Here is a 23,697-nt window from a genome sequence, read left to right as displayed (position 1 = left end):
AAGTCCTACAGAGCCAAATTAGAACAAGGGGAGTCAAAATGGCCCACGAAAAACTCAGTTCTGAAGGAAAATGCAAACTTGAATACTGAGGCAGCAACTTCAGGAGATTTTCTGGGAGAAAAAAAAAATAGCTCAAGGACAATAAGTTTCAATGGCAACCATCACTTCACAGCCGTACCTCTGTGTAATGTGTGCCTCTCACAGGCTCCCTATTCTCAAGAGGCCCATTAATATATTCTGGGCATCCGATGTGATGGGCAATGTTTAACCTCTCAACTTTTCCTGTTTTGAAATCTATATCCTATCACCCAAACTAAGTTGTTAACATTTTTATTAGAGGACCAGGAATTTGGCAAGTCATTTCTTGTACCCTTTATTTATTTATTTATTTATTTATTTATTTTTTGCACAGGCAAGGGAATAGAATCCGATTCCGTAATCATTCAATGAGCTAATCCTCGGGCTTCTCTGAACTTTACGCGTGCCCCGTGCCCAAGATGTATTGCCATCTCCATCTGAAAGGCACATTTCTACAGGAAACCTTTCAGCTCATAAATGACAGTGCTCGAGTCTCCAGTGCAAGAACTGAGAAAAGTGATGAAGTTCTTCCTTCTGCACATCTTTGCAGACATGTTACCATGTAAGGGCACTTCAGCAGAGGCTGAGGCAAGGCTGAGGGTCCCCCGCGTTCACACAGAGAACACTACTTGGGGCTAAAAATAACAAGGTCATCGACCAAAGCCAAGGCAAAGGGCCACAAACACATTTTCCGTTCACCCCAGACATCTGCACCACAGAAGATCAATATATCCACGATCCAGGTACAGGGCATGCATGACAATAAGAAGGCGAAGAGGCCCAGCAGGGACTCAAACAGCACAAGCTCCACTCACAGAGACTTCTGACCGACTTCAGCCTTGGACAAACCTAATTGTGCCATACTTGAGGGGAGGGCAGCGCACAAAGGAACTTTCCTTCTGAAATTTTAAAGGAGGACAACTCAGAAAGTGCTAAAGTCAACTGAAACAAGTACAGTTCAAAACGAGGGCTAAAGTCACTTCAAATTTTCTAAAAACCCAGTCAGAAATCTTGCTGGCCCTTGATTTCCTCCACAAATCCACACCCAAATGGTCCACCCTTTAAGCTGGAGTTTTCCTCTGTGACTGAACATTGCAGCCCGATGAATATTAAACTTCAGACTTGGATTGAAATAAACATTTTATTGTTGGCTGGAAGAAGCTGCTTTACCATCATCCCCTTTCATTGCAACAATAAAAATGCTCACCTCAGCTTATAAAGGGCTCCTCCAGGCTTCTGCGACTAAAGGCTGTGACTTTATTTCTTCGTGGCTCACTGATTTGCCCTAACTCTGAGCCTTCGATATCTCCAATTCTGAATAATTAAACCAAAAGATCCCATTGACAGCTCTCCACCAGCTAATGTTGCCAGCTTTGTAGCTAAACACGGTAGAAACTTTGCTTTCCCATATTCCTTGCAAGGCCTCTAAGAGGACATTTGTGCAGGATTTACCCCAGATCCCTAGGAACCATCTTTCCTTCTAGAAGTAACTAGAAGTAGCCTATTGATTTCCATTACTCAACCTCATCAAATAGAAAGTAAAATAAGGAAATTGCACTCTAAACTCCCTTTAACTCTAAAATTTTGTGTAAATAAATGCTCTACCATTTTCAACATTAACTTGAGAAAGGGGCCTGGGCTCTAAACTTTATATATAAGCATCAAGGGTAGAATGATGGCAGTGATGGTGGCTTTAACAGTAAGCATTGTTTTCTATGTGGGTGTGTGTGACTACACTAATGGTTCACACAAGCCCATGATGAATTCTCACATGACCCTGTGAGGTAGGCATTGATAGGCATAGAAAGCTTAGGCTAGGGCCTGGGAAGATGGCTCAGTGGTTAACGTGCTTGCCACAGCATGCAAACATGAGGCTCTGAGTTTGAATGCCTAGCACACAAGTAAAAGCCTGGGGTGTGTCGGTACACATATAATTCAAGGGCTAGGAGGCAGAAATAGAAGGCTCCAAAGCTCCCAGGCCAGCTAGCCTAGCCAACAAGTGAGTTCCACATTCAGTGAGAGACTATCTCAAAAAAAAAAAAAAAAAAAGGCAGAAAATCACAGAGGGAGATATCAAGGTCAATTTTTGGCCTCTACAGGAAGATCCACATATGCATGCTCAGGTGCGTGCGCGCACACGCACATACACACACACATCACATATATACAGAAACACAGAAAAGTCACACATACACACAAATACACCACACATCACAGAGACCCGCAAAAGCACACCAAGAAAAAGAGAGGAAGGACAATGGATGACTGGATGAGCAGAAAACGGACAGACAGGCAGACTGACTCCCAGGAGCTAAGCAGCTCTGCTAAGAGGAGGCAAAACTAACAGTGGAACCCACATCTGCTTGAAATCCAGGCATACGCATGGCAACCGTCTGATGGAGTCCTTGAAGCCTGGATCTGTCTGTGATTGGTCCACAACCGTAGATTCTGCACATAACTAATGCAGCTTAGGCAAATGCTCACGTGTCTTTATATACTCCACATGGACTAAATGAATGTTTCAAGGGGAGGTCAGAAATATTAAGGAAAACACTACTGCAAAATTGCCCTTATCCAAAACTATTTAAAATTATCAAGAACTAACTCATAATATTATGAGGAACCAAGTAAGTGAACTTTCAAAAGTAAGCAAGAATAAACCATATTTAGTTTTCATATTAAGATTCGTATTTATGTTAATTAATTCTCACCTATAAGCTTATACTATTATTAAAAACAATCACCTTAGCACCCCATCAGCTGTACCACTTGTAATACAAGTATCCTGTCCCTTTAAATTATTAAAGCCTTCCGTTAATATTTATAAGTTCAGAAAAATGAGAAAATTTAAAACCTAGAACACAGTTCAGACTCTGGTTTCTTTCTTCACCACATCTCTAGGCCTTCAGCCATCACCGTCCTGCAGCAGGCAGACAAAAGCAGATTTTCGGGTTTGATAAGCAGAAGTTTCTGTGATGTCATCTGAGCAACAGCCGCAAGAACGGCCTTCCCCCACCCGGGGAAACTTTCCCATGGCCACCTTGAAGGGCTGATGTCCTAAAGGCAACCTTCTGAGTGACTTTTGTTGGACAGTGTGATTCTTTTCTGAATGTCACTGTCAACGTATTCACCCCCTCAGCAGATTAAAAGCAACTGCAGTTACTGTTTCCTGAGGGCCTACAGCGTTCTGGCCATGTTTAAGGTACAATGTGACCTCTTACCCCGATATCAACCCTAGGGGTCGCTAGCATGAGCCTCCCTCTCTAGAGTAGAAAATCCACTGCCGGAGATGGAAGGGACTTGTCACTTGTCCCACTCCTGTAAAGCAGCAGTAGTGTCGAGACACAGTGGCCCTGAGCCAGCCAGCTCCAACTCGACCCTCTTTCTGCCGTCCTGACTTGGGTGTCACACACCAAACTGCGCCAGTCTCTAAGCTTCACACAGCCGCTTGTTTCATCTCATTGGCCGTGACTGAGACGTCAGCCTCTCTGTGCATTCTTCTCTGGCAATTCTGGGCAAAGTCGTCCTGCCCCTCTCACTTAATACCCCCCTGTTTTAACCTCCCCACTTGGAGCCTCGGTACAAAGTATTATAGACTCTCAGTCATCTGCTTCCTTGTCTTCTTAAGCTATTGCTCTGTTGACACAGCATCTCTTGTAGCGCAGACGGGGCCTCGTACTCACTATGTAGCTGACGATGACTTTGGATTTCCAATCCCCCTGCCTCGGCCCCTCGAGGATTGGGATCACAGGCATTTGCCACCATACCCAGTTCATGCCGTGTTTGGGATCCAACCCGAGGACACCTGCGTGCCAGGCAAGCTTCTACCAACTGAGCTCCCTTCCCCACCCTTTCCTCTTAGTGCCCTCCCCGTGCAGGCAGCAGTTCTGTGATCGGTGATCTGTGATCAGGCGGTGGTCCTGGATCATCTATGTGCTGCAGTATGGACCCCCCAGCCCACCCCCAGAACACACACACAACGGTGCCTGGAAAACACCCGGGAATGGCTGGGCATTCACACTACCTCACAGCAAGGTGCAGTAAAGAAAAAACATGTTGGCCTAAAGCACAGAGGTCAGAGTCCCCTGTCACCTCCCACCGGCCAAGGGAGGGGTCCCCAGGTGATCTCCATTCAGCTGCATTTGCAACATCATCATGTTAGGTGAAAGGAGACCCCCCCCCCCCCAGCCAAAGATAACAGAAACACAGAACTGCCACCCGTGTCACTGATTTGTCTTGCACCGACAGCCACACACCACAATGCCACAATGCTGTTACAGCTCCCAAAGATAGTGAATGGTTTAAGGGGAAGTTACAGAACAGACAAAGCCTATTCCATCTCACAGGGGAAAGTTTAGATTTTTCAGAAGATACCAAGCCGAGGTCACTCAACATGCCCTAGTTTTGCCTTTTTTTTTTTTACTCTTTGTTTGTTGCAAACCTCAAAGCTCCTGTTCAAATACAGACGCGTTTGAAAATACCTAAATAACACGACCAAGTAGGCCCTAAAGCAGGCCATTATCTACTATATTCCGCCAGGAGTGGGAACTAAGGGCAAACAGAGCTTTTAAAGCACAACCTTAAAATGTATGGCTTCTTTCTTTTTATTTATTTATTTTTTTTTTTAACTGGCCAACTGTCTCCTAGGATTAATAGGAGCAAAGGTCTTTTCCAACTCAAGAAACGAATGCTAGAACCATACCGGGTGAGTTAGCGTTAAAATAAAAGCCTGAGCTGCCATAAGTTTCAATTGGGTGTTTTTACCTGACACTCTCTGTTATCCAAAGTTGGAAGTCAGGAGACCACTAATCAGGTGACACTGATTCCCAGAATATGGCCAGAAAAAAAAAAAAAGCACATGCACATTTCTCTAGAGACGGGGTCCACAGCTTTTATGAACCAGGGTGCTAAAATGGTTTCCGAACCATCTGCATGACCTGAAACCTGCTCTCAGCTCTTCCAGCCGCTGTGAAACATAGACAAACACGTGGACGTGTCCGAGAGACTAGCAGCCGGTGAATAAACGGACACGTTTCCGTTTAGAAAACTATGCTAATGTGAGAGTGACTTTCAGTCGCTCTTTCGAGAAGAACTTCAAGGCCTGAAACACATCTGTGCTTCGGTAGATGGGTCTGCAGAAGGCAGAAAAGAGCGGCGTGTCCACTGTCTGATGGAACCCCAAAACTCAGGGGCTGGAGTGGCCACAGCACCCAACTCATCCATGTCTCTGACCTCACAGGCAGCAACGCCAAAGCCCAGAGTGGAGTCAGAGGCCACACAGTACCATAGGTAAGTGGTACAGACACGCAAGGATGGTGTTGTGTCTGGGCGCGGGATAAATATGACTTAAAAACAAAAACCTGTGGTTTTAGTTTGTGCCGAGAATGAAGCCTATGTCTGAAATCAGGTTCACAGGGCCGGATACAGAACCCACTCACCCCGGCCCCAAATGACTCGGCTTATTAATGCAATTATGAGGGGCTCCTGCTGACCATGGTTCTATCCTCTGGCAAATCTCTTCAATCGCAAACCAAACACCGCTGCCTGTGAGGTCGAATGCGTACAAGGGTAAAAATACAAAACCAAAGGAACTTTCCAAAAAGGCAGCAAACAGTAAGTGCACTTCTGAGGAAGCCTGTCAAGGGTCTTTCTACCACACAAAATCTCCCATGCTTTGGTGGTCAGGGGTCCTACGGATGCACACTGGCATCAGAGGTGCGATGGAACCTTTGGGATGGGACTCAGCAAAACTTACAAAGTTCTTCAGCACGGCACAGCAGCGCTGCAATAGACAACGCCCTTGGGCTCCTTCCTCCATCTAATTCAAACATCTGTCCTGCAAGTGATTTATCGAACTGTCATCACCTAGCATGGATATATAGACTGGTGCCTACAGACACTTGGAGACTTACAAAGCTTTAATTACCCTGCTAATAAGAATGACTTCTATCAAAAGCTTGAACAGTGGGATAGTCAATCTCTCTCTCTCTCTCTCTCTCTCTAACACGAGCTAACAGGTACATAACTTACAACTGCCCCATAGAATAAGAAGTACATTAGTGTAAATTAAGAAATACAACCGCATGGCTTGAAATGAGAGGCCTTAACATGATTACTTCAGCCTGATTTTAAGCCAAGAAATAACACCAACATCGTAGTTGATGCTGGACAAGTCATTCGGACGCAAGCTAAATCCTCTCTGAGCCTGAGCAATTTAAGATTGGGGCCAATTTAATTCTTAGGAGTCAGTAACTTTAATGAGACATAATTCATATCAACTGCTTTACCAATCCAGTTCCTCCTTAAGGGAGGGAACGACATGTCACCTTAAGCAGGAAATGACATACAGAGTGGCCTCAAGCACAGAGGCAGAGGCTATCCAGATTGAAGGGTCCTTAGGGATATCCTGTTGCAATCGACTGGTGATGAAGCCAGATAGCTGAGACTCTGACAAGTGGAGACTGGACTGTGACCCCAGCTAACAAGGTACGAAGTCACAGGCTGAGTCCAGTTCTCCTGACTCCTGGTACAGCACAGCCCTCATCTGTGCTATAAGTTGTGAACTAAAGCACAAAGTTGTGTTTGCCTAATATGTTCAAGCACTGGGTTCGAGCCTCAGCACCATAAAATAACAGAATGAGGTACAAAAGGTCTTCTCCTGATGGGATAGCTCGTACAATAATAATCTCCAGTAGAAGTTAACTCCCCAACATAATTACTGGGAAGCCAGCTTATCTGAGAAGGACACAACTCTACAGATCTAAACTGGAATCCAGAGAATACAGATTAGTGTATTCATAAATTAAGGAATATCTTGGTAAATCTAAGTATAGCTACATATATCTACATAAGTGTATCTAAATATATAGACCTAAGTGTATCTAAATATGTACACACAAGTAAGTATATCTACAGATGTTTATGTAAGTAAATATATCTACATAGTATACAAATTGAATTGCTCAGGTTTGTGTGTCACACTTCCTGTGAGCCACCGCAACAGTAACGCTGGGGATGGAATTTTGGTTCCCACATTCCTAAAATAAAGGTACAGGCTATGGTGTCACCAACTCAAACCCTCAAAGGGTTGCTTTCCTAACAGGGAGTGGTAGGATCTGTGGCAAACTGGAGTGTCACACACTGAATGGCTCCCATGTCTGTGTTAAGAACATTTGTGCCGAGTGAGTACAGCCGCAGGCTCTCTGCAGGCCATCCGCCGCTGTCGGGCTTATCCTGGTGGCCACGAAGTAGGTGATTTTTCCCACTCAACTGCTGTAACTCTCTTAAGACTCCTACAGAGCACGGGGTGCTTTATGATTCAAATGCCTTGTTAACTGCTTTCGGCCTATACAGTCACAGGTATTTGCAGGTTATTTACAGCTGTCAAAACTTAATTCCTTCCCATCGTTTCCAAAGATGGAAACACCTCTGGGGGGAGGGGGGGCCAGCAGCACTGGAAGACCTTTCACCTGGGATGCTCTAGAGCATCATCAGGTCAGAAGTTCCTGTTCCTTTTGAGGAAGCATTTTTCTGTCATTTAAGTGCAGCAGGCCACCTGTAGATAGCTGTATAAGAGCATTATAGATCAGCCCTTGTCTTCCCTCCAGGAAAACGGTCCGAACGGCCCCCAAACCAGTTACGTATTAGTAGTAATACCTGACGACAGGCCTCCGTGCTGTAATTTCCTGGCTGTTTTTGTCCAGGGGCCTTCCATCCCATTTATCTCACTCGAACTAGGAGGCCCATGAAGGAATGGGCTGCATCTGTTTCACACACTGACTCTCAAGGGTACAGCATCAAGCCTGGCCCACAGCCCACCATCCAAGGTGAGCAAGCCTAGCTGGGCATTTCACATAGAAATGTGTCTGTCACAGTAGCTACATCAAGACCAAAGAAGAGGCTTGGTCGCTCGCCCACTGATTGTGCTCTGAACTGATCCAGACCAGTATCACAAGTGTCTGTGAGAGGCTACCCATTCACACTCTGTTCCTTCCTTCAGGCTGGAGACATGAAGCCAAGAGGTATGGACAAGCCGGTATGGCATTATCTGTGATGAGGCCTGAAGCATGGGTACGAATTAGCACAGTGAGTGGCCTGGGAGGAGCTGAAAGGTGAACTAGAGAGAGGGGAGACTTATGCCTCAAGAGTAAACCGGAAGCAAAACAAAGGGGCACATCCCAAACCAAATTAAAGACTTCAGGTTTCTCTGGTCAGGCTTGAGAAACCAAGGAAGAGTTTTAAGTTTCTCGTTGACAACCGAGAAAGGCTACCTTGGGGATTCTAACCATAGGAGTAGAAAGCAGTGGTTAGAGACTGTTGCTAATTAGGCTCCATTTGTTAATCACATCCTCCTAAAAGGGAAGCTTAGCCATCAACGCACAATGGGATACGTGATAGCCAACGGTTGCCTCAGTCAGAAAAAAAAAAATTACAGACAACCCCAGGTACTTCCCTCCCTCTGCTACCCACCTCATAAAAATGTGCCCACTTACGCCACCACGGATGCTCCCTAGATAACCACACAGCACAAGCCATGACGCCTCAGGCTGCACCCAGCAACTTCAGCAGCTCTGCAAGGCTGAAGGTATGCAGTTCTGGCAATGGCCTCCAGATTTAACACTGGGCTCAAAACTGGCCACTGAGAGAAATTACCAGGTGTTACCAACGCGAAAATTCTATAGACTTTCAGAGTGAACAAAGCAAGGAAAATCTCGTCTGTGCTAGTTTTAACTTCATCTGTGTCGCTACTGCTGTGAAAAAGACCGCGACTAAAAGCAATCTGGGGAAGAGGCGGCTTACTCCATCCTGCAGGTCACAGTCCTTTTTTGAGGAAACTCGGGGCAGGAATCTGGAGGCAGGAAATGGTGCAGAGGCCATGGAGGAACTCTGCTCTCTGCTCGCTGGTTTGTTTTCTTACACAACTCAGGAGCATCTGCCCAGGGGTGACTGGGCCCTCCCATACCAGAAGACCAACCAGCCCACCATGCATGGCCCTTTCCACCTACGGGACATAAACATCCAACCCAATCTTTCAAGCTCCCGTGTGTGTGCCACTGATAAACAAGTACAGCACTCACCGCCTTAAAAGGTGGATGAAATGTTTAAAGAGAAAGATATTACCAAAACACATAGACTTTCTTTGACCCAACGCCACATTAAACTTTCTTTTACTTATTTATTTGTTTCTTCCCCCCCCCATAAATATCTAGCGTCACATACCACAGACTGTTGACAGTGTTAGGATTATGGCACCCTGCTTATCAAGGATTTTCACGCTCCACGGAAGGAAGATGTGAGGACTAGCAGCGTAAGCTCAGTGATGGAGAGATTGGCTAGCATGGGTGAAGCCCTGGGTTCAATCTCCCATACTGAGAAAAGGGGGGGGCTGGGGGGGTACAATAAAGAAATTGATTAACAGAATGATCTCAGGAAATGATAAGAGCAGTACAACTAAGGGTGACAAATCAACGTGACAGGGAGGATGTGGCTGAGGAGGGTGGACACTCATCTGAGCCATAACCTGCATGACAAAGCCACCAGCCCCCTACCCCAGAGCAAAATCCATCTTACAGTGAAATGGAAGGACCAGATAGCTAATTCAGACACCGAAACAGACCTCTGTAGAGATTTTAAGACATCTTCCCCTAAAACACTGAGAGCTGGTCAGTGTTAGACACTCCTCAGGGCTGGCTCAGGTGTGAAAAAAATCAACCTTGAGAATTAATGATTGCACCACAAAGCACAAAAGAGAATAAACCAAGTGGCAGAAGATACGGACGAATTTGGGTGTAAAAAATAAAATCCATGCTGTGTCCAGAGATCAAGTGAAAAGGCAAATCAATGACTGCCCACGGGTAAACAGGAGGCTTCACCGGAGAGGACTGTCAAGTGGGTATCTCAGAGAGAAACTGAGAGAGCCGCCCTCCACGGCCACACAGAACAGAATGTCTCCGGGAGGCTGAACAGGAAAACGGCCTGGGACCGCGCCAATCAGGTCCTTCCTTCCTGAGGGGGCACCAAGGTCTTTCCATGACGCAACCTCCAGCTCCTCTTGCCTCCTTCATGTCCTCTACAACAGCATCAAGTTGTAGACACCAGGGTCCATTTGACAAGTCAGAAAACAAGAGGAAACGCCAGGAGGAAAACAGAAACAGTGCCTTAATCGAACTTTGAACATTCCAGAGTCCAAGAAATTATACAAAACAAACAAACAAACAAAAATTCTAGAAGAAGCAGGGAAAAAAAACAAACTGAGTGACAATCTAGATAGTGAAACTGTCCAAAAATTAACTTAATAAATTTGTTTCATTAGGTTTGGGTTTTCTAAGCTCCTGCTCTGAGGTACCAATGCTGTTTCCCACAGCCAGGCCTGGCTGGAATCCATTGTCATTAGCATCCTTTTTACACTTTCAGCAAAATAAAGATGATAAATCTTGGCTGTTTCTCTACAGTCGTCTTGAAGACTGAAATATAATATGACATATAATATAATATAATATAATATACATAATAATATATATGAAATATTATATTGGTCAGCTTCTTGGCATATTTAGGTAAGTGTGAACTCACCATCACTGGAAAAATAATAAAAAATTCACCTGGCCCAAAAATACTTCTGTGCCTCCATTATATTCTTTCTTCCCTTCATTCCCAGACACCCATGAATGTGCTTCCTGTCACCATGGACTTAATTACATTTTCCAGAACTTTGACGAATTGAATAATGTAATGTTCTTCTGGGGAAGGGTGGATGTCAGAGAAATGGGTCTGGCTGATCCCCAGGGCAGAATTCCTCTGAGGTTCACCAGTGTTGCTGCAGATATCTCTGTTCTGACTGGTATGAATGCACCGCCGTTTATTCAAACATCACTGTTTGGGAGCCATCACAGATGAAGCTACTGTGAATGGTCACACACAAGCCTTATCAGGAATGGCTTGATCTCCCTTGGTAAACACTGGGGGGGGGGGGGGACCGTAATACAGACAGTGCATGTTCGCTGTTTTAAGAGACCGCCACGCTGTTTTCCAGCAAGACCGCAGTGTTCGACCTTCCTAACAGCGGTGGGGGAAAGCCGCAGCTGCACCTTCTCTAACCTACACTCGTGATGGGCCGCTGGTGTTGGCCTTTCCAGCGGGAACACACTGATAGTTCGTTCTGTTTTGTTTTCATCTGTACTTCCTTAGTGATTAGGATTACGGAGTACATTACAATGTGCTTATTCAAATGCTATGGCCTGCTTTTAAATTGCACAAATTGGGCATTTTCTCTTCACTGTTGATACTTTAGAGTTATTTTACATATTTGTGTTGCAAGTACTTTGCCTGACTTATTTGATGCAATGATTTGCTCCCAGACATTGGCTTGTGCTTTCACATTCATTGGCATCTTTTAAGAGGTGTCTTCTAAATTTGACAGATCCCAATCTTTTTAATAATTGGGGCTTTGGATTTGCTCTGGGGGAGGGGGGCTGAGCTCAAGATTATTAAGATCTTCTGCTGTAATTTCTTACAGAAATGTTACAGGCTCTTACTGTAGGTCTATACCATTTTGAGTTAACTTTGTACGTGGTTATGGGGCAGAGGTCAGAGCCTTTTCTTCCCCACAGGCCACTCGCTGAGAATACTGACATGTTTCCCACTGAACTGTCTTCCTGGCACGTTTGTCAAAATCCAATTGCCGGTTCATGTGCAGGTGTGTTTCTGGACCCTTCTGCCCCCCTGGCCTATGGTAGGTGGCACTACACTAAACTCTAAAAACAGACAGTGTAAATCCTTCAATGTGATCTTTTTTTAAAACACAATTCTTAGACCAGTATAGGTCCTTTCTATCTCTATATAAATTAGAATCAGTCTGTCTGTTTCTATGACAAGCCTGACTGAGATCCCAGTTGAGACTGCTTTAAATCTAATGAATATTTTGGAGGAACAGGGTTCTTAATAATTCAGAATCCTTCCAGCCATGAATACATCATATTCTTTATTTCAGCAATGTTTTATCATCTCCACTGAAAAGGTCTCACATCTATTTTACCTAATTCATCCAATTTCACCTTCGATTTTCGTAAGAGTGACACTTTTTAATTTCAGTTTTCAATAGTTCACTGCCAATAATATAGAAATACGGTCGATTTTTATACATTAGTTTGGACCCTACAAAGCAGCTAAACTTGACTGTTGATCCTCCAAGCTTTTTTTTTTTTTTTTTTGTCTGCATATAAAGATGGTTTTACTCCTTCCTCTGTGATCTGTGTACGCTTTGTTTCTTGAAACTTCCTTATCGCGCTCTTGGATAGTGTGGAAAAAGCAAAGAAGAGCAGCCCCTTTGCCTTGTTCCTGATCATGGGGGAATGTTATTCCCCCTCCCACCCCCAAGATGTCCCTGCAGATCAGCATATATGGGCTTTATTGGGTTGAAGAGTTTCTTTCTGTCTCTAACTTGCTTAGAAACTTTATCCTGAATGGAGTGCTCATTTTCTCAAATGCTTTTTCTGTATCGATCGAGGTGCTCATGCAAGCCTCCACTTTGACCCTGTCCACATGAGGAGCGCACTGGCACTTCTATAAGCATTAAATGTGTCTTAAAGTCCTGAATATAACCCTCATTTGGTTATGGGGCACTGTCTACTCGCTGTGGCGTTGGATTGACCTGGCTGACATTTAAAGTTTTTTTTTTTTTTTTTTTGCATCTGAGATCTTGAAGGAGGAAACCTGACTGCGCCTGCCTTGGTTTGCAATGCCTTCATGGTGTTCTGGCATTATTTTAAATAATGGAGTAAGTTGTCTCACTCCCTTCTGTTTTTCTGAAAGGATCTATATAAAGCATGTAATAATTCACTCTTAAGTACATCGTATAAGTCCTTAGTAAAGCCATGTGGGTCAACCAGTTGTATTGTTGAAGACGTCTAACTATAAAGTCAATTAGTTAATGGTTATGAAACTACCTCTGTTGTTCGAGGGGAATGGGGCAGTTTATATCTTTTCAAGCAATTTGTGCATTTCATCTAGGCTGTAGAACTCACTGGCACAACACTGTTTCTAGCACAGCCCTGTCCTCCTCTGTAAGGTTGGGAGGCTCTGTAGTGATAATCTCCTTTTTATTCCAAACATTTGGTAATTGTACTGTGAATCCTCCGGTCTTCACCGTTCTGGCCTGAGGCTTATCAATTGAAAAACAGGAGGACTCTGCTTTTTCTTTGCTGAGTTCCTGTTTTCTACTTGGCCAATTCCTGTTATCTTTACAAACTTCCTCATTCCCGGCTCGGTGTGCTCTTCGGGTTCTAGGTGGAAGCAAAGCTCTTTGATTTGAGGTCGTACTAATTCCAGTGTTTGAGGTGATCAATTTCCATTTGAGATAAACTTTACCACTATCTCACCACCTTCATTTATCTTAAACATACTGAATGAAATGAGTGTACAATTAATAAAAACATGAGAGTCTATTCTATGCCAGACACTAGGCTTGGCTGGCGGCAGGTGTACATTTTCTTAAAATAGATCTTTCCCCTTCAACTAACACATAACACCAACAAACTCGTATTGAAGCCAGAATTACTGGTTACCTTCTTGATACTTGGAAAGTATCTTGGGCAATGAAGCATAGAGTTTCCTGGTCTAATCTAATGGGAAAAAAAAAAAAGCTGTTTTATAATAAACTCATAGTTGCATCCCTTTCTTATGGTCCAGCAATTGCTAGATATTTTTTAGGTCAAAAATTTGTAGTCCCACTAGCAACCGGAATAATTTTTATTCTTCCACTTGAACTGTGAATAAATTACACACTTGAATTTGGTAGGCAAATGTAAATATTTGCACAGGCCATAAAAGATAGCTTTGAAGAATACATCCCATGTAGTTTCATCTATTTTCTAGTCATTCTTTCCTCAATTTCAAAACACTTAGAACCCATTTATATATGGGATATGGACATATAGATCCCATATGTATGACAAATCACTGGTTCCAACCTCATTTAAATGCTGGCCCTATCCTACCATTAAAGTTTTCCAAAATGCCCCCCCCAGCCCCGTGGGTCCTATGAAACATCTAGGCATAATTTTAAGCAATAACAGATTCTGAACTTTAGTTCACGTTTAAATCTTCATTCATCCCCCACAACAACAAATAGGTCCATGCTCCTCAAGCTGATCAACCCTACACTGCGCTTTCATCACGGCCTCATGTCTAGGCCTTCGCCATCTTAACCACTTTTTCTGTCACCTAGGAAGCCTGTTGAGTACCGAGGCCGGAGTCCCGCACCCAGAGGTTGCTATCTAGTATATTTAAAAACACCCCTAGTAGAGGTGTTCAAAAGCTCCCACGGGATTCAAATCTTCAGACTGATCAAGGCTGTCTCCAGCGCTTATCACAGCTGATGGCCGGCCTGTAGCACCCTTCTCCCTCACCCCTCTAGAGATTTTCCCGGCCTGCCTCTGAACCAAGTGCTAACTCAAAATTCCGAGGCTCAGTTTGATTCCGTGTCCAGAAAGTCACAGACAACATGTAAACTTATTCTGGAAACTGAGGCAAAGGTTACTGTCCCAAGTTCAAGACACCCAGGGCTACTATGTGAGACCATGTCTCAAACCAACAACAACGGTAATTTTTAACTGTAGTTTATCCTATTCCATCTAGCCCACCACTAAATTCCAAAAGAAAAAAAGCTAGGCCGAGGTGAAATTAACCCCATGATTTGAGAACTAAAGTGAACCAGTCATGGATATATATATATATATATATATATATATATATATATATATATATATATATTATTCTACTCAAAAGGTGATTCTTTACAAACCTTCTGTCCTATTACAGAATATATGGTAAAACTAACAGCACTCCAACGTATAAAACGCGTATCTCAGTGAATCTTTGTCACTATCCAGGCGGTTCCACCACTTGTGAGTTTCAAACAGATTCTGGAGGCCGATTCACCTCGGGTTCCAAACCCACCGCTGTCAGAACCGAGACCATTATTAAACTCTAGAGCCTTCACCGCATGCTGCCTTTTGCCAGACCACTTCACTGTAATTATCATTTCAGCATCTCAGAGTGAGCACAATAACCCCCAGCAGCACGAAGACAGAGTGGGGATTAAGAAAGGAGGGCGTTTGGGCGCTGTGTGGGGCACTCTAGAAATCCACAGGGGAAATTCTGTCTCCAGGGAACTACGGGAAACGGCAGCGGCACGTAAGAAGTTGAGCTCGGCTACAAGTCAACACAGAGAGAGGACAACCTGAACCTAGGCTGCTCCGGCCACCTCTTCCCAGAGGACTCACTATTGCAGCCCTCAGGCATCCCAGGCAGACCGAATTTAACAGCAAACAAGCAGTTTCACACACACACACACACACACACACACACACACACACACAATCCCTCGGGAGGGGGGAAAAAGCTAACAAAACTCTGACAGCGTGCAAAGCCAGGGTGCTCTCACTCTGATCCCTGCCAATGTGGCTTTTGTATCTCTGGGATGTAATGGATGTGCATGCTGAAACACGTGTGCACGTCTGTGTGGCTGAACCAACATGCATCCATAAACACTATGAATAATACTCTGGAGAATGTATGGCTTTCTCCTAAGGAGCGCTTGTGGTGTAGCACTTTCCTCAAACCGTATCACTTTCATATCACCCCTCCTCCGCTTTTACTATTATTAATATTATTTAGAGCAGGTGGGCTGAGAGCTGAGATCCCTAAACGCCCAACCCCGAGGGAAGGGTGATAGCGCTCTCTGTCTCTGTGAGGCTTCCCCCAAGTGCAAAGTCCAGATCCACCAAGGGGACGGGTGTCCAGGCCGGCTTCCCAGAGTCACACCTGCGCCCGCGCACACCCACCGCTGCCGCGCGCGCGCGTCACCAGGGCAGGCCACCCAGAAAAGGACCAACGTCTCGAGGGAATCCCCTCCCTCCGCGGAGGAGCGATGAGAAAGCGGGACCCTGACGAGTTTCGAAACAATAAAATAAAATAATAAAATGAAAAAGGAGGCAAGGTCCAGCAGACGTGAAGGGGCGAGGCGGTCGCTACTCACCCAGCCCTCGAAGGTGTCCGAGGTGGCCGCCGTGCGTAACAGCTCCTGGAACTGCAGCGTGCAGTTGGCCACGAAGTGGTCATAGCCCAGGGGAGTCTCGTGGAAGACGGCCAGCTCTAGGTGGCCGCCGTCGGTGACATTGGCGCAGAACTCCTCGTTGTAGGTGGGTTTGTTGGTCTTCTGCTTCGTGCTCGTCTGGCCCACACGGACCTGGTCCACGCTCACGGTCAGGTAGGGGTCCAGCAGCTGGTGGCCCTTTTTGAAAAGCGAGTGGCGCAGGGACCAGCGGGTGGGCTGCAGCCCCACAGCCTCCCCGATGCGGACCCTCAGATAGCCATTGAACTTCATTGTGCCGGACGACATGCCGGCGCCGCCGCCGGGTCCTCGCGGGGACGGCGCTAGCTGGCACCTGGAAGCGGGGAGCCCCGGCTCAGGGCAGCCCTCGCCGCAGCCCCAGGCGTGGAGGCAGCTCCCGGGAGAAGCAGCTCCCGATCCCCCTGCGACCGGCCATTCCGCCTCCTCCGAGGGACCTTCCCCTCCCCTCCTTCCCTCCCGCCCTTTCTCCCGAGGTGGAAAGGAGGGGAGCCGGCTTGCGAGCCCCCGGCGGGCTGCTGGGCTCCCGATCGTCCCTCCGGAGCGCGCCGGGCTCGCCCCTTCTCCCGGGCCGGGCAGACTGTCTCCCCGGAGAGCAGGAGCGACCCGTCCGGCTAGCTCCAGCCTCGGCGCGTCTCTGCCCCCGCCTCCGCCCTCTTCTCCTGCCCCCGCCTCCGCGGGCTCACGCTCTCCCCCACTCGGCGAGCTGCGAACCAGGAAGCGGCCGCCGCCGCCGCCGCCGCCGCCGCATCCCCGAGCCGCGCGCCGCCGGCCTCCAAGTTCTCAGGAGCTCGGCGCGGGCTGCTGCGCCTTCCGGACCCCGGGGGCGTGGCGCGCCCCGGGGCAGCCCGGTCCTGCGGGATGGGTGCCCGGAGGCCCGTGCCCCTCCACCCCACCCCCCGAGGGCTGATTCCTCTCGGAGTGCTCCCTGGCGACGGGGTTGGCGGTGTGTTTCGGGCTGGAGGCTGCCCTAAGGGGCTGGGCAGAAAGAAAGGAATCCAGGCCCACCGCCAGCGAACACCTGAGGCGTGGGAGACAGCTCGGGAGAGGGTTGCCAGGCCGGGAGGATGCGGAAGATGAGCAGCGGAGAGCCCTACCTCCCACCCCAAGCGGTGGCCTGGAGACCCCGCTCTGGGGCGAGGGGCAGAGCCTACCCGGAGGCCGGGAGCACGGTGGTGGGGAGGTACCTTTTCCTCATCTTTACAGGGATGGCTCATCCCTGGGTCAGTTTAGACTCATCCTGTTTATGTGCCTTTCCGCAGAGAGTAATTAGTTGTTTTGTTTGTGAATTCTTTTTTTTTTTTAATAGGGCAGTGGTAATGATGGAAATCCTGTACTCCTCCTTCCTCGGAGAGGTGTGGCACTGCACGAAGAGCAGGAAAGGTTGGTTCTGCTAGAGACAGACAAGGCCAGGAGGTGGTAATAAGTCCCTTCCTCCGCAAGAGGTGGTTACTGGTCCACCCAGTCCTGGCACTGTAAGGGCAGAAAGTGCTCACATGCGCCACCCTGCCGCGCGGGGGCTTCGGATCTGCCCCCTGTAGGAGCACTTTGCTGTTACTGTTAGAGTGGGCAGACTCCAAATTCACCCACCTCGTGGCTTCTGCAGATTTTGTCACCTACAAAAACACCTCTTGGCTTAATCCATCCTACCACAAAGTTTGCTCCCTGGGGGCCAGTCACCACCAATTTGTCTCCCATAAAGTCTAGGCTGTTCTTAAAAAACACTTAAGGATACTCTCGCCCTACTGTTCCGATGGAACACGTAGCCCCCTTTTTAGCCCCTGGCTTGGCTCTCGGAGAAGGTTCGGGCAATTCCACATCAGTGGACTGAGGCCTCTCCAGTAACAGCTTCTCCACTCTAGGTTGGAAGCAAGAACAATGGGCTGGTGGGAAGGGCCTCTCTTGGAAATACCAGAGCTTCCTGAGTAGGGCAAGGATGTAACAGGTCACGTCAGTTCAGGCAGAACTCTCTAAAGTGTGCTAGCAAACGTTGGAGGAACGCCTAGGGAAGAGGTCAAGTCCACTGTCAACTTTATCACCTTCCCCAAAGAGCTGGGCCCGGCTCCTCCAAAGAGCTGTCTCTTCTTCAGAACCCGCGAGGGATTTGCTGCTGCTCAGCTTTGGCAGCAAAAGACAGTACCCAAAGGAAGACAAGCCCCGCGGGAGACCTGGCTTGGGGTTGGAGGAAGGCCGGACATTCCAGGTTCATCCTGTCAGGCACGAGGGTGGGCAAGTGCCTGATAATCCTGTGAGGCGCAACAAATAGAAAACATCACGCGTGGCAAGAACGAAAAGGCCAAGTGACTTCCCCTACCCCTCTGTGAACTGGTAGAGAGGAGTCCCCTGAGGATGCGAGCAGCAGCAGGATTGGGTCAGCCTCTCTGAGAAGCAGGGTAGTTTGACCTGTCTGGGAAACAGAGAGGACTGGGTAACTGGAGCCAGGGAAGGTGAGACTCAAATGGGTAGGGGTATCCTGAAAAGGTGGCCACGGACTGGGGTTGGGGAGGGGAATCAAGAGAAAAAAACTCTTTGGACATTCCCTATGGGCAGTCTTAGAAGCCCCAGAGGCTGCTAAAGCAGAGCCTAGGTAGGGTGAGCTGTATGTGTTTTTGTTGTTGTTGTTGTTGTTGAATATTTCTTGGGCCATGTGGCCAATATGTTGGAAGAAGAAGCCTGGGTGGAGAGGGTTCCTGTGAAGAGGTTGCCGTGGACTAGAAATTTCAGGTGTTAATGGAGATGAAGAAAAATTGATTAAATTTGAGAACGGCTGAGGTAAAATTGACAGGTTTGGAGGCTAGACTTAACGGAGGAAAGGAGGAAAGGAACGTACCCAGCATGACTTGCAGAATGCAGTTTAAGCAACCGGGGCCATTGGGGAGCCATTAAGGAGTTAAGAAACATTGCTGGAGAAAAGATTTGTGGGAGGAGATGAAGAGTTCAATTTGGAACTTGTCACGTTTGATGTATGTTTGATACATTTAAGTGGAATTCTGAAACTGGGCAGTTGGTAGGTGATTGTGACAGTCCAAGGGACAGTCTGGGCTAAAGACATAAATTTAGGAGCCAAGGTATATAGATAGTAACCGAAGCTAGAATAGTGGGTGAGGTTCTGCTGTAGGAAAAAAAGACAAAGAGAGTGTAGCAGGAGATGAAAAGAGCTACTCAGGAACACTAACATTTATAGGTGTAGGAGATGAGGGCAGGGATGCCGAGAAGCAAGCATGAAAGGAGGCGGAAGGCCAAGAGGGTGCCGTGTGCAGGTGGTGGAAGCCAAAGGAAAAAGGGTTCAAGCAGGCAAGAGTGTTCCATTCGGTCAAAAGATACCGAGGTTACATAAGCGTGGAGCAAAGGTGTCCTGTGGTTTGGGCAATGTACAAGGGGTTTGGGGATCTGTGTGCTGTCTCTGTAGACAGAAGGCAGTAGATAACCATCCAGGGTGGTTTGGGGTGGAAAGTGAAGAAGTAAATGTTGCGAGGTAATGCCTTGGGGTTTGGTAGGAATGAGGAGAAGGTGCCCTGAAGAAGAGAAGACACTTGAAAGGGCCTCCCATACAATGGGTAGCAAGGCAACGCAGCAGAGGCACCGTCCAGCCCTGAGAATCGGGGGGGAAGGAAGGGATGGGCCGTGCTGTAAAGGATCTAGCCGAGCACACACGGTTGCACGTGCTTCTAGACCCAGCTCCTGGGAAGTCAGAGGTGGAAGGATGGGCTAAACCCAAGTTCAAGTCCAACCGAGGCAATACAGCCAGGCATCGGCTCAAGAGGGAGGGAAACATCTATGTTTGCGTTTTAGTCTGCTCGCTAAGGTTGTCTGATTAAAGTCACACATTAGAGTGAGATAGATCCCAAGAATGCCACAGGCAAATGCAGGTCAAACTATTTCTTAGTGCTCTCAATTACATGTTTTCTCACCTTCTTCACTCCACATGCTGCTTTATCACATGCTACTCCTTCCTTCTCTCCCTCATTTATAGACAGGGTCTCTCTACGTAGCCTAGGACACTGGCCACGCTGGCCTCAAACTTAGCCTGAGCTGTCTCAAAACAACAACGTCAAAGAAGAAAACAGCCAAGGCCAAGGGTGCACACCTGTAGTCCCAGCACTCGGAAGGAAGGCAAAGGCTGGTGGATCAGTGTAGCCCTGCCTGTCCTGGAGCTCTCTACATAGACCAGGCCGGCCTCAAACTCACAGAGATCCACCCGCCTCTGCCTTCTAAGTACTGGGATTAAAGACATGAGCCACCTCACAGGCTTTTTCTTCTCTTGTTGCTTTCCTGATTTTCTCCTCCAATGGCTAGCTCCTTCTGGACAGCCAGAGGAGACAGCCACCGCAGCTCCAGATGCCCAGCTTAGCAGCTCTGGCAGAGCAGGTTCCCTACCAGCTTCTTCAAGCCACTCTCCAGGAAGACATGGGACTTCCGGGAGACACTTGACAGGTCCAAGGTGCCCCTCCACAGGGAGGACTGTCTGTAAACCCAAGCCTCCCCTGTAGAACAGCTTTTGTCCAGATCTGGCCGTGATATGGAAGGGGGACAGCAGATCAAGAAGTTCTTTATGTCTGTGCATCCTACCCAGCTCAGCTACGTATGGGATGCAATAAAGCAACCAATGTGATAGAGACAGATGCGTGCAGCCTCTTAAATCAGTGCTGCCGATGCTTTGTTAATGGAAGGATCTTTTCCTACTCTTAGCCACATGGTGACTGGGTTTCTCTGTATGTTATTTATTATTATTATTATTATTATTATTATTAGCTGCTGGGTTGACTGAATTGCTGCCAATTTTCTGATATATTTTTTTCCTAGACAGGGTTTCTCTGTGTAGCCTTGCTGGCTTCTCTGCTTTGCAGACCTGGCCGGCTTCGAGCTCCCAGAGATCTGCCTGCCTCTGCCTCCCCGAGTGCTGGTTTTACAGGCGTGCTTCACTGTATAACCAGCAATTTTCTGATTTCTTAGGGGATGTTTCATACAATGCTCATTCCACTTTTAAAATAGAATTAGAGAACTTAGCAAATGTCAGAGCCAGGTCAAAACATACTCTATGTCACTACAAGACGACACAGCCTTTGGGGAGCAATCTGACAGTGAGTATCAAAGGACTCAAAGCTCATTCCTATACTGCAAACATCTAGTAATCCTTGGATGTGTAAGCAAATCCTAGAGTGGCGACTCAGTGGACTGCTATGCAGTTACTAAAAGCACGTATAATTAACAGCAAAAAAACCCAGAGCAAATAACATTTAAAACTAGACTATGAAATTTAAATATGTTATAAAGTACACAAAATGCATGTAATAAAATATTATATTGCCAAATAAATGAAAACAGGCGTTAGACTGTTGTGCTTGTGGACAAATAATAAGAGTACTTATCTCAAATGGTTCTGAGGACAACCTCAGAAAGAGCATGTGACCCATTGCTGGGCGGGTGTTGTTCTTGGGTCATGATGTCAGCTGCCATGTTATAATGTTTTAAGCATCCACCATTCTAGCAAGACACTTGACAAACTTTATTTATTCGATCCCCATGACAACAATACATGTCGGGTTTTTTTTTTTTTTCTTTGTTTGTTTGTTTTGATCAGACTCAGGGCTTTACAAATAAGGGAATTCGGGGTCAAAAGATTTGTATGAATTTGATCACAGTTAGTAGATAGTTAAGCTGGGTTTTAGCCCATTTCTTATTTTAAAAGAGAATGCATGCCTAAGCTCCATGCTGGAGTAACTTCAATCCATAGCATGTTAGAAAACTACCACTGGTTCTGAGTACAAGGCAACGAAGAGATTCTCCACAGGCAGGACACAGTGGTATGCAGGGAGGGGTCAATGCAGTGCTGTTCTGTATCTGCTTCTAAACAAGCAGAGGCACATCTAAATGAGAGGGGCCACAATGTCCTACTTCCGGGAATTCTGGAAAGAACAGAAAATGCTAGATATTTCACAGAAAGAGCAAAATTTCTCAGAATGGAAGAATGACACCAGCCTCATAGGGAAGAGTGATACGCATCGGGAATGGGTGAAAAAGGCCCACGCCTGAGTCTGTCGTTGTGGAGTCTCTGAATGTGACAGTGAAGACAGAGGAAGGACTGAGGCAAAGCGGAGGCTGAGCAGAACAGTGAGATCGGAGACGATTGGATTCTTCAGCCCAGGGGTCCTGACACAACAGTCAGCCAGGGGTCTGTAGCATAAACACACTGTGAGGAAAGAGGGAAAAAAAGACAGGAAGTCCTGAAGGAGCAGGCAGACTCCATGTCCTCAGAGGACACAAGAAGGGGAGCTTTAAAACCCAGGTAAGACAGGTTCCCCAGACTGAGAGCGGTGCAGACCATGAGAGCAACGTCTGTAAAGAACAGACAGGTCAGTGACTCTGTGTTCTGTCCCCTAGCCCAGTGATCAGAAGCAGCCACCCCATAAAACACTTCTGCCACTGTTTCCTAACAGGAAAATCCAGCGGGGCTAAATATTTGATGTGCCTTAGAGAACAAATGCAAATCTCTCTGATGATTAATTTACTTCTTGACATAATAACTCACCCAGCTGAATCTATACCCAGATTGGAATGCCACGTTTGGCTCCTCTGCATGCCTTTCTAGAGGCTGGGTGTCACCCCTAGGAAACCTTATGACAGTTCATTAAGAAACAGACTCATAAAGGCCTAAGTATGGCTTTGTCAATTAAGAAAACACATTTCATATACAATAAAAAGTTATTTTAGGGAAGTCAAAGCTAATTGCATGTAGTCATCCCAAACTTCTTGTTCCCAAGTTTACAATAACAACTGGAAATTAAAGCATGTCATGCAAGTCAAGAATCTCCCTTCAAATTCAAATTTAAAACTTAGCATATATATATATATATGTCTTTTTAATACTTTTTCATGGCACATAAAAAAGGCATTCATGAGTGACCATGGCTTAAAATAGTAATCATTTTTCTCTAAACCTATTATTAATACAGCGTTTGGTTAGCTTGTCCCATTAGCTTGTCTGGTTTGGTTCTGATCCATTAGCAAGCCAAGTGGTTGTTAACTACAAGCATCAACCAAGTTATTAGCTGGTGTCACTTGTGTGAGAACCTTGGGAAAGGAAAATGCCAGCAGACTCTGCTGGCGCCTTCACCCTTCACTGGCTTTTCTCTGCTCTATGAAGTGACTATATAATCACTAATTCCACTCTGGATAATTCCATTAGACTTGGATTATTAAGGTCTTCTAGAATTACCCTTAGGTTATTTAAAAGAATCTTCTCTCTCTCTCTCTCTCTCTCTCTCTCTTTGTCTGTCTGTCTGTCTGTCTGTCTCTCTCTCTCTCTCTCTCACACACACACACACACAGAGCCTATGATCAAACCATTTTAGAATGATAAATAATACACAAAATGTTTTTTGCTTGTCACTGAAGTGTGAACAGGGAAATCTTCACTCGAAAGCCTCACCAGGATAAAGCCACAACTGCTTACTCCACTGGTCATCTTTAACTTTTTTTTCAGGGGACAG

At 46.4% G+C, this 23,697-nt stretch overlaps 1 protein-coding gene across 1 annotated transcript in view; it reads right to left on the bottom strand.

Annotated features, from left to right (window-relative positions):
• The window catches only part of Prkch (protein kinase C eta), a 198,001-nt gene extending 181,146 nt beyond the window's left edge, over nucleotides 1-16,855 (bottom strand). The window contains exon 1 of the mRNA XM_060387646.1: nucleotides 16,115-16,855. Coding sequence (XP_060243629.1) covers nucleotides 16,115-16,477 — 363 coding nt within the window. The 5' untranslated portion in view covers nucleotides 16,478-16,855. The remainder of the gene's footprint in view (nucleotides 1-16,114) is intronic.
• Between the last annotated feature and the right edge of the window lie 6,842 nt (nucleotides 16,856-23,697).

This window comes from Meriones unguiculatus, chromosome 7 (assembly GCF_030254825.1).
Source record: "Meriones unguiculatus strain TT.TT164.6M chromosome 7, Bangor_MerUng_6.1, whole genome shotgun sequence".
NCBI classification, from domain to species: domain Eukaryota; kingdom Metazoa; phylum Chordata; class Mammalia; order Rodentia; family Muridae; genus Meriones; species Meriones unguiculatus.
The sequence above is the reverse complement of the archived record's forward strand: the minus strand, read 5'-3'. Positions and strand labels throughout refer to the sequence as shown.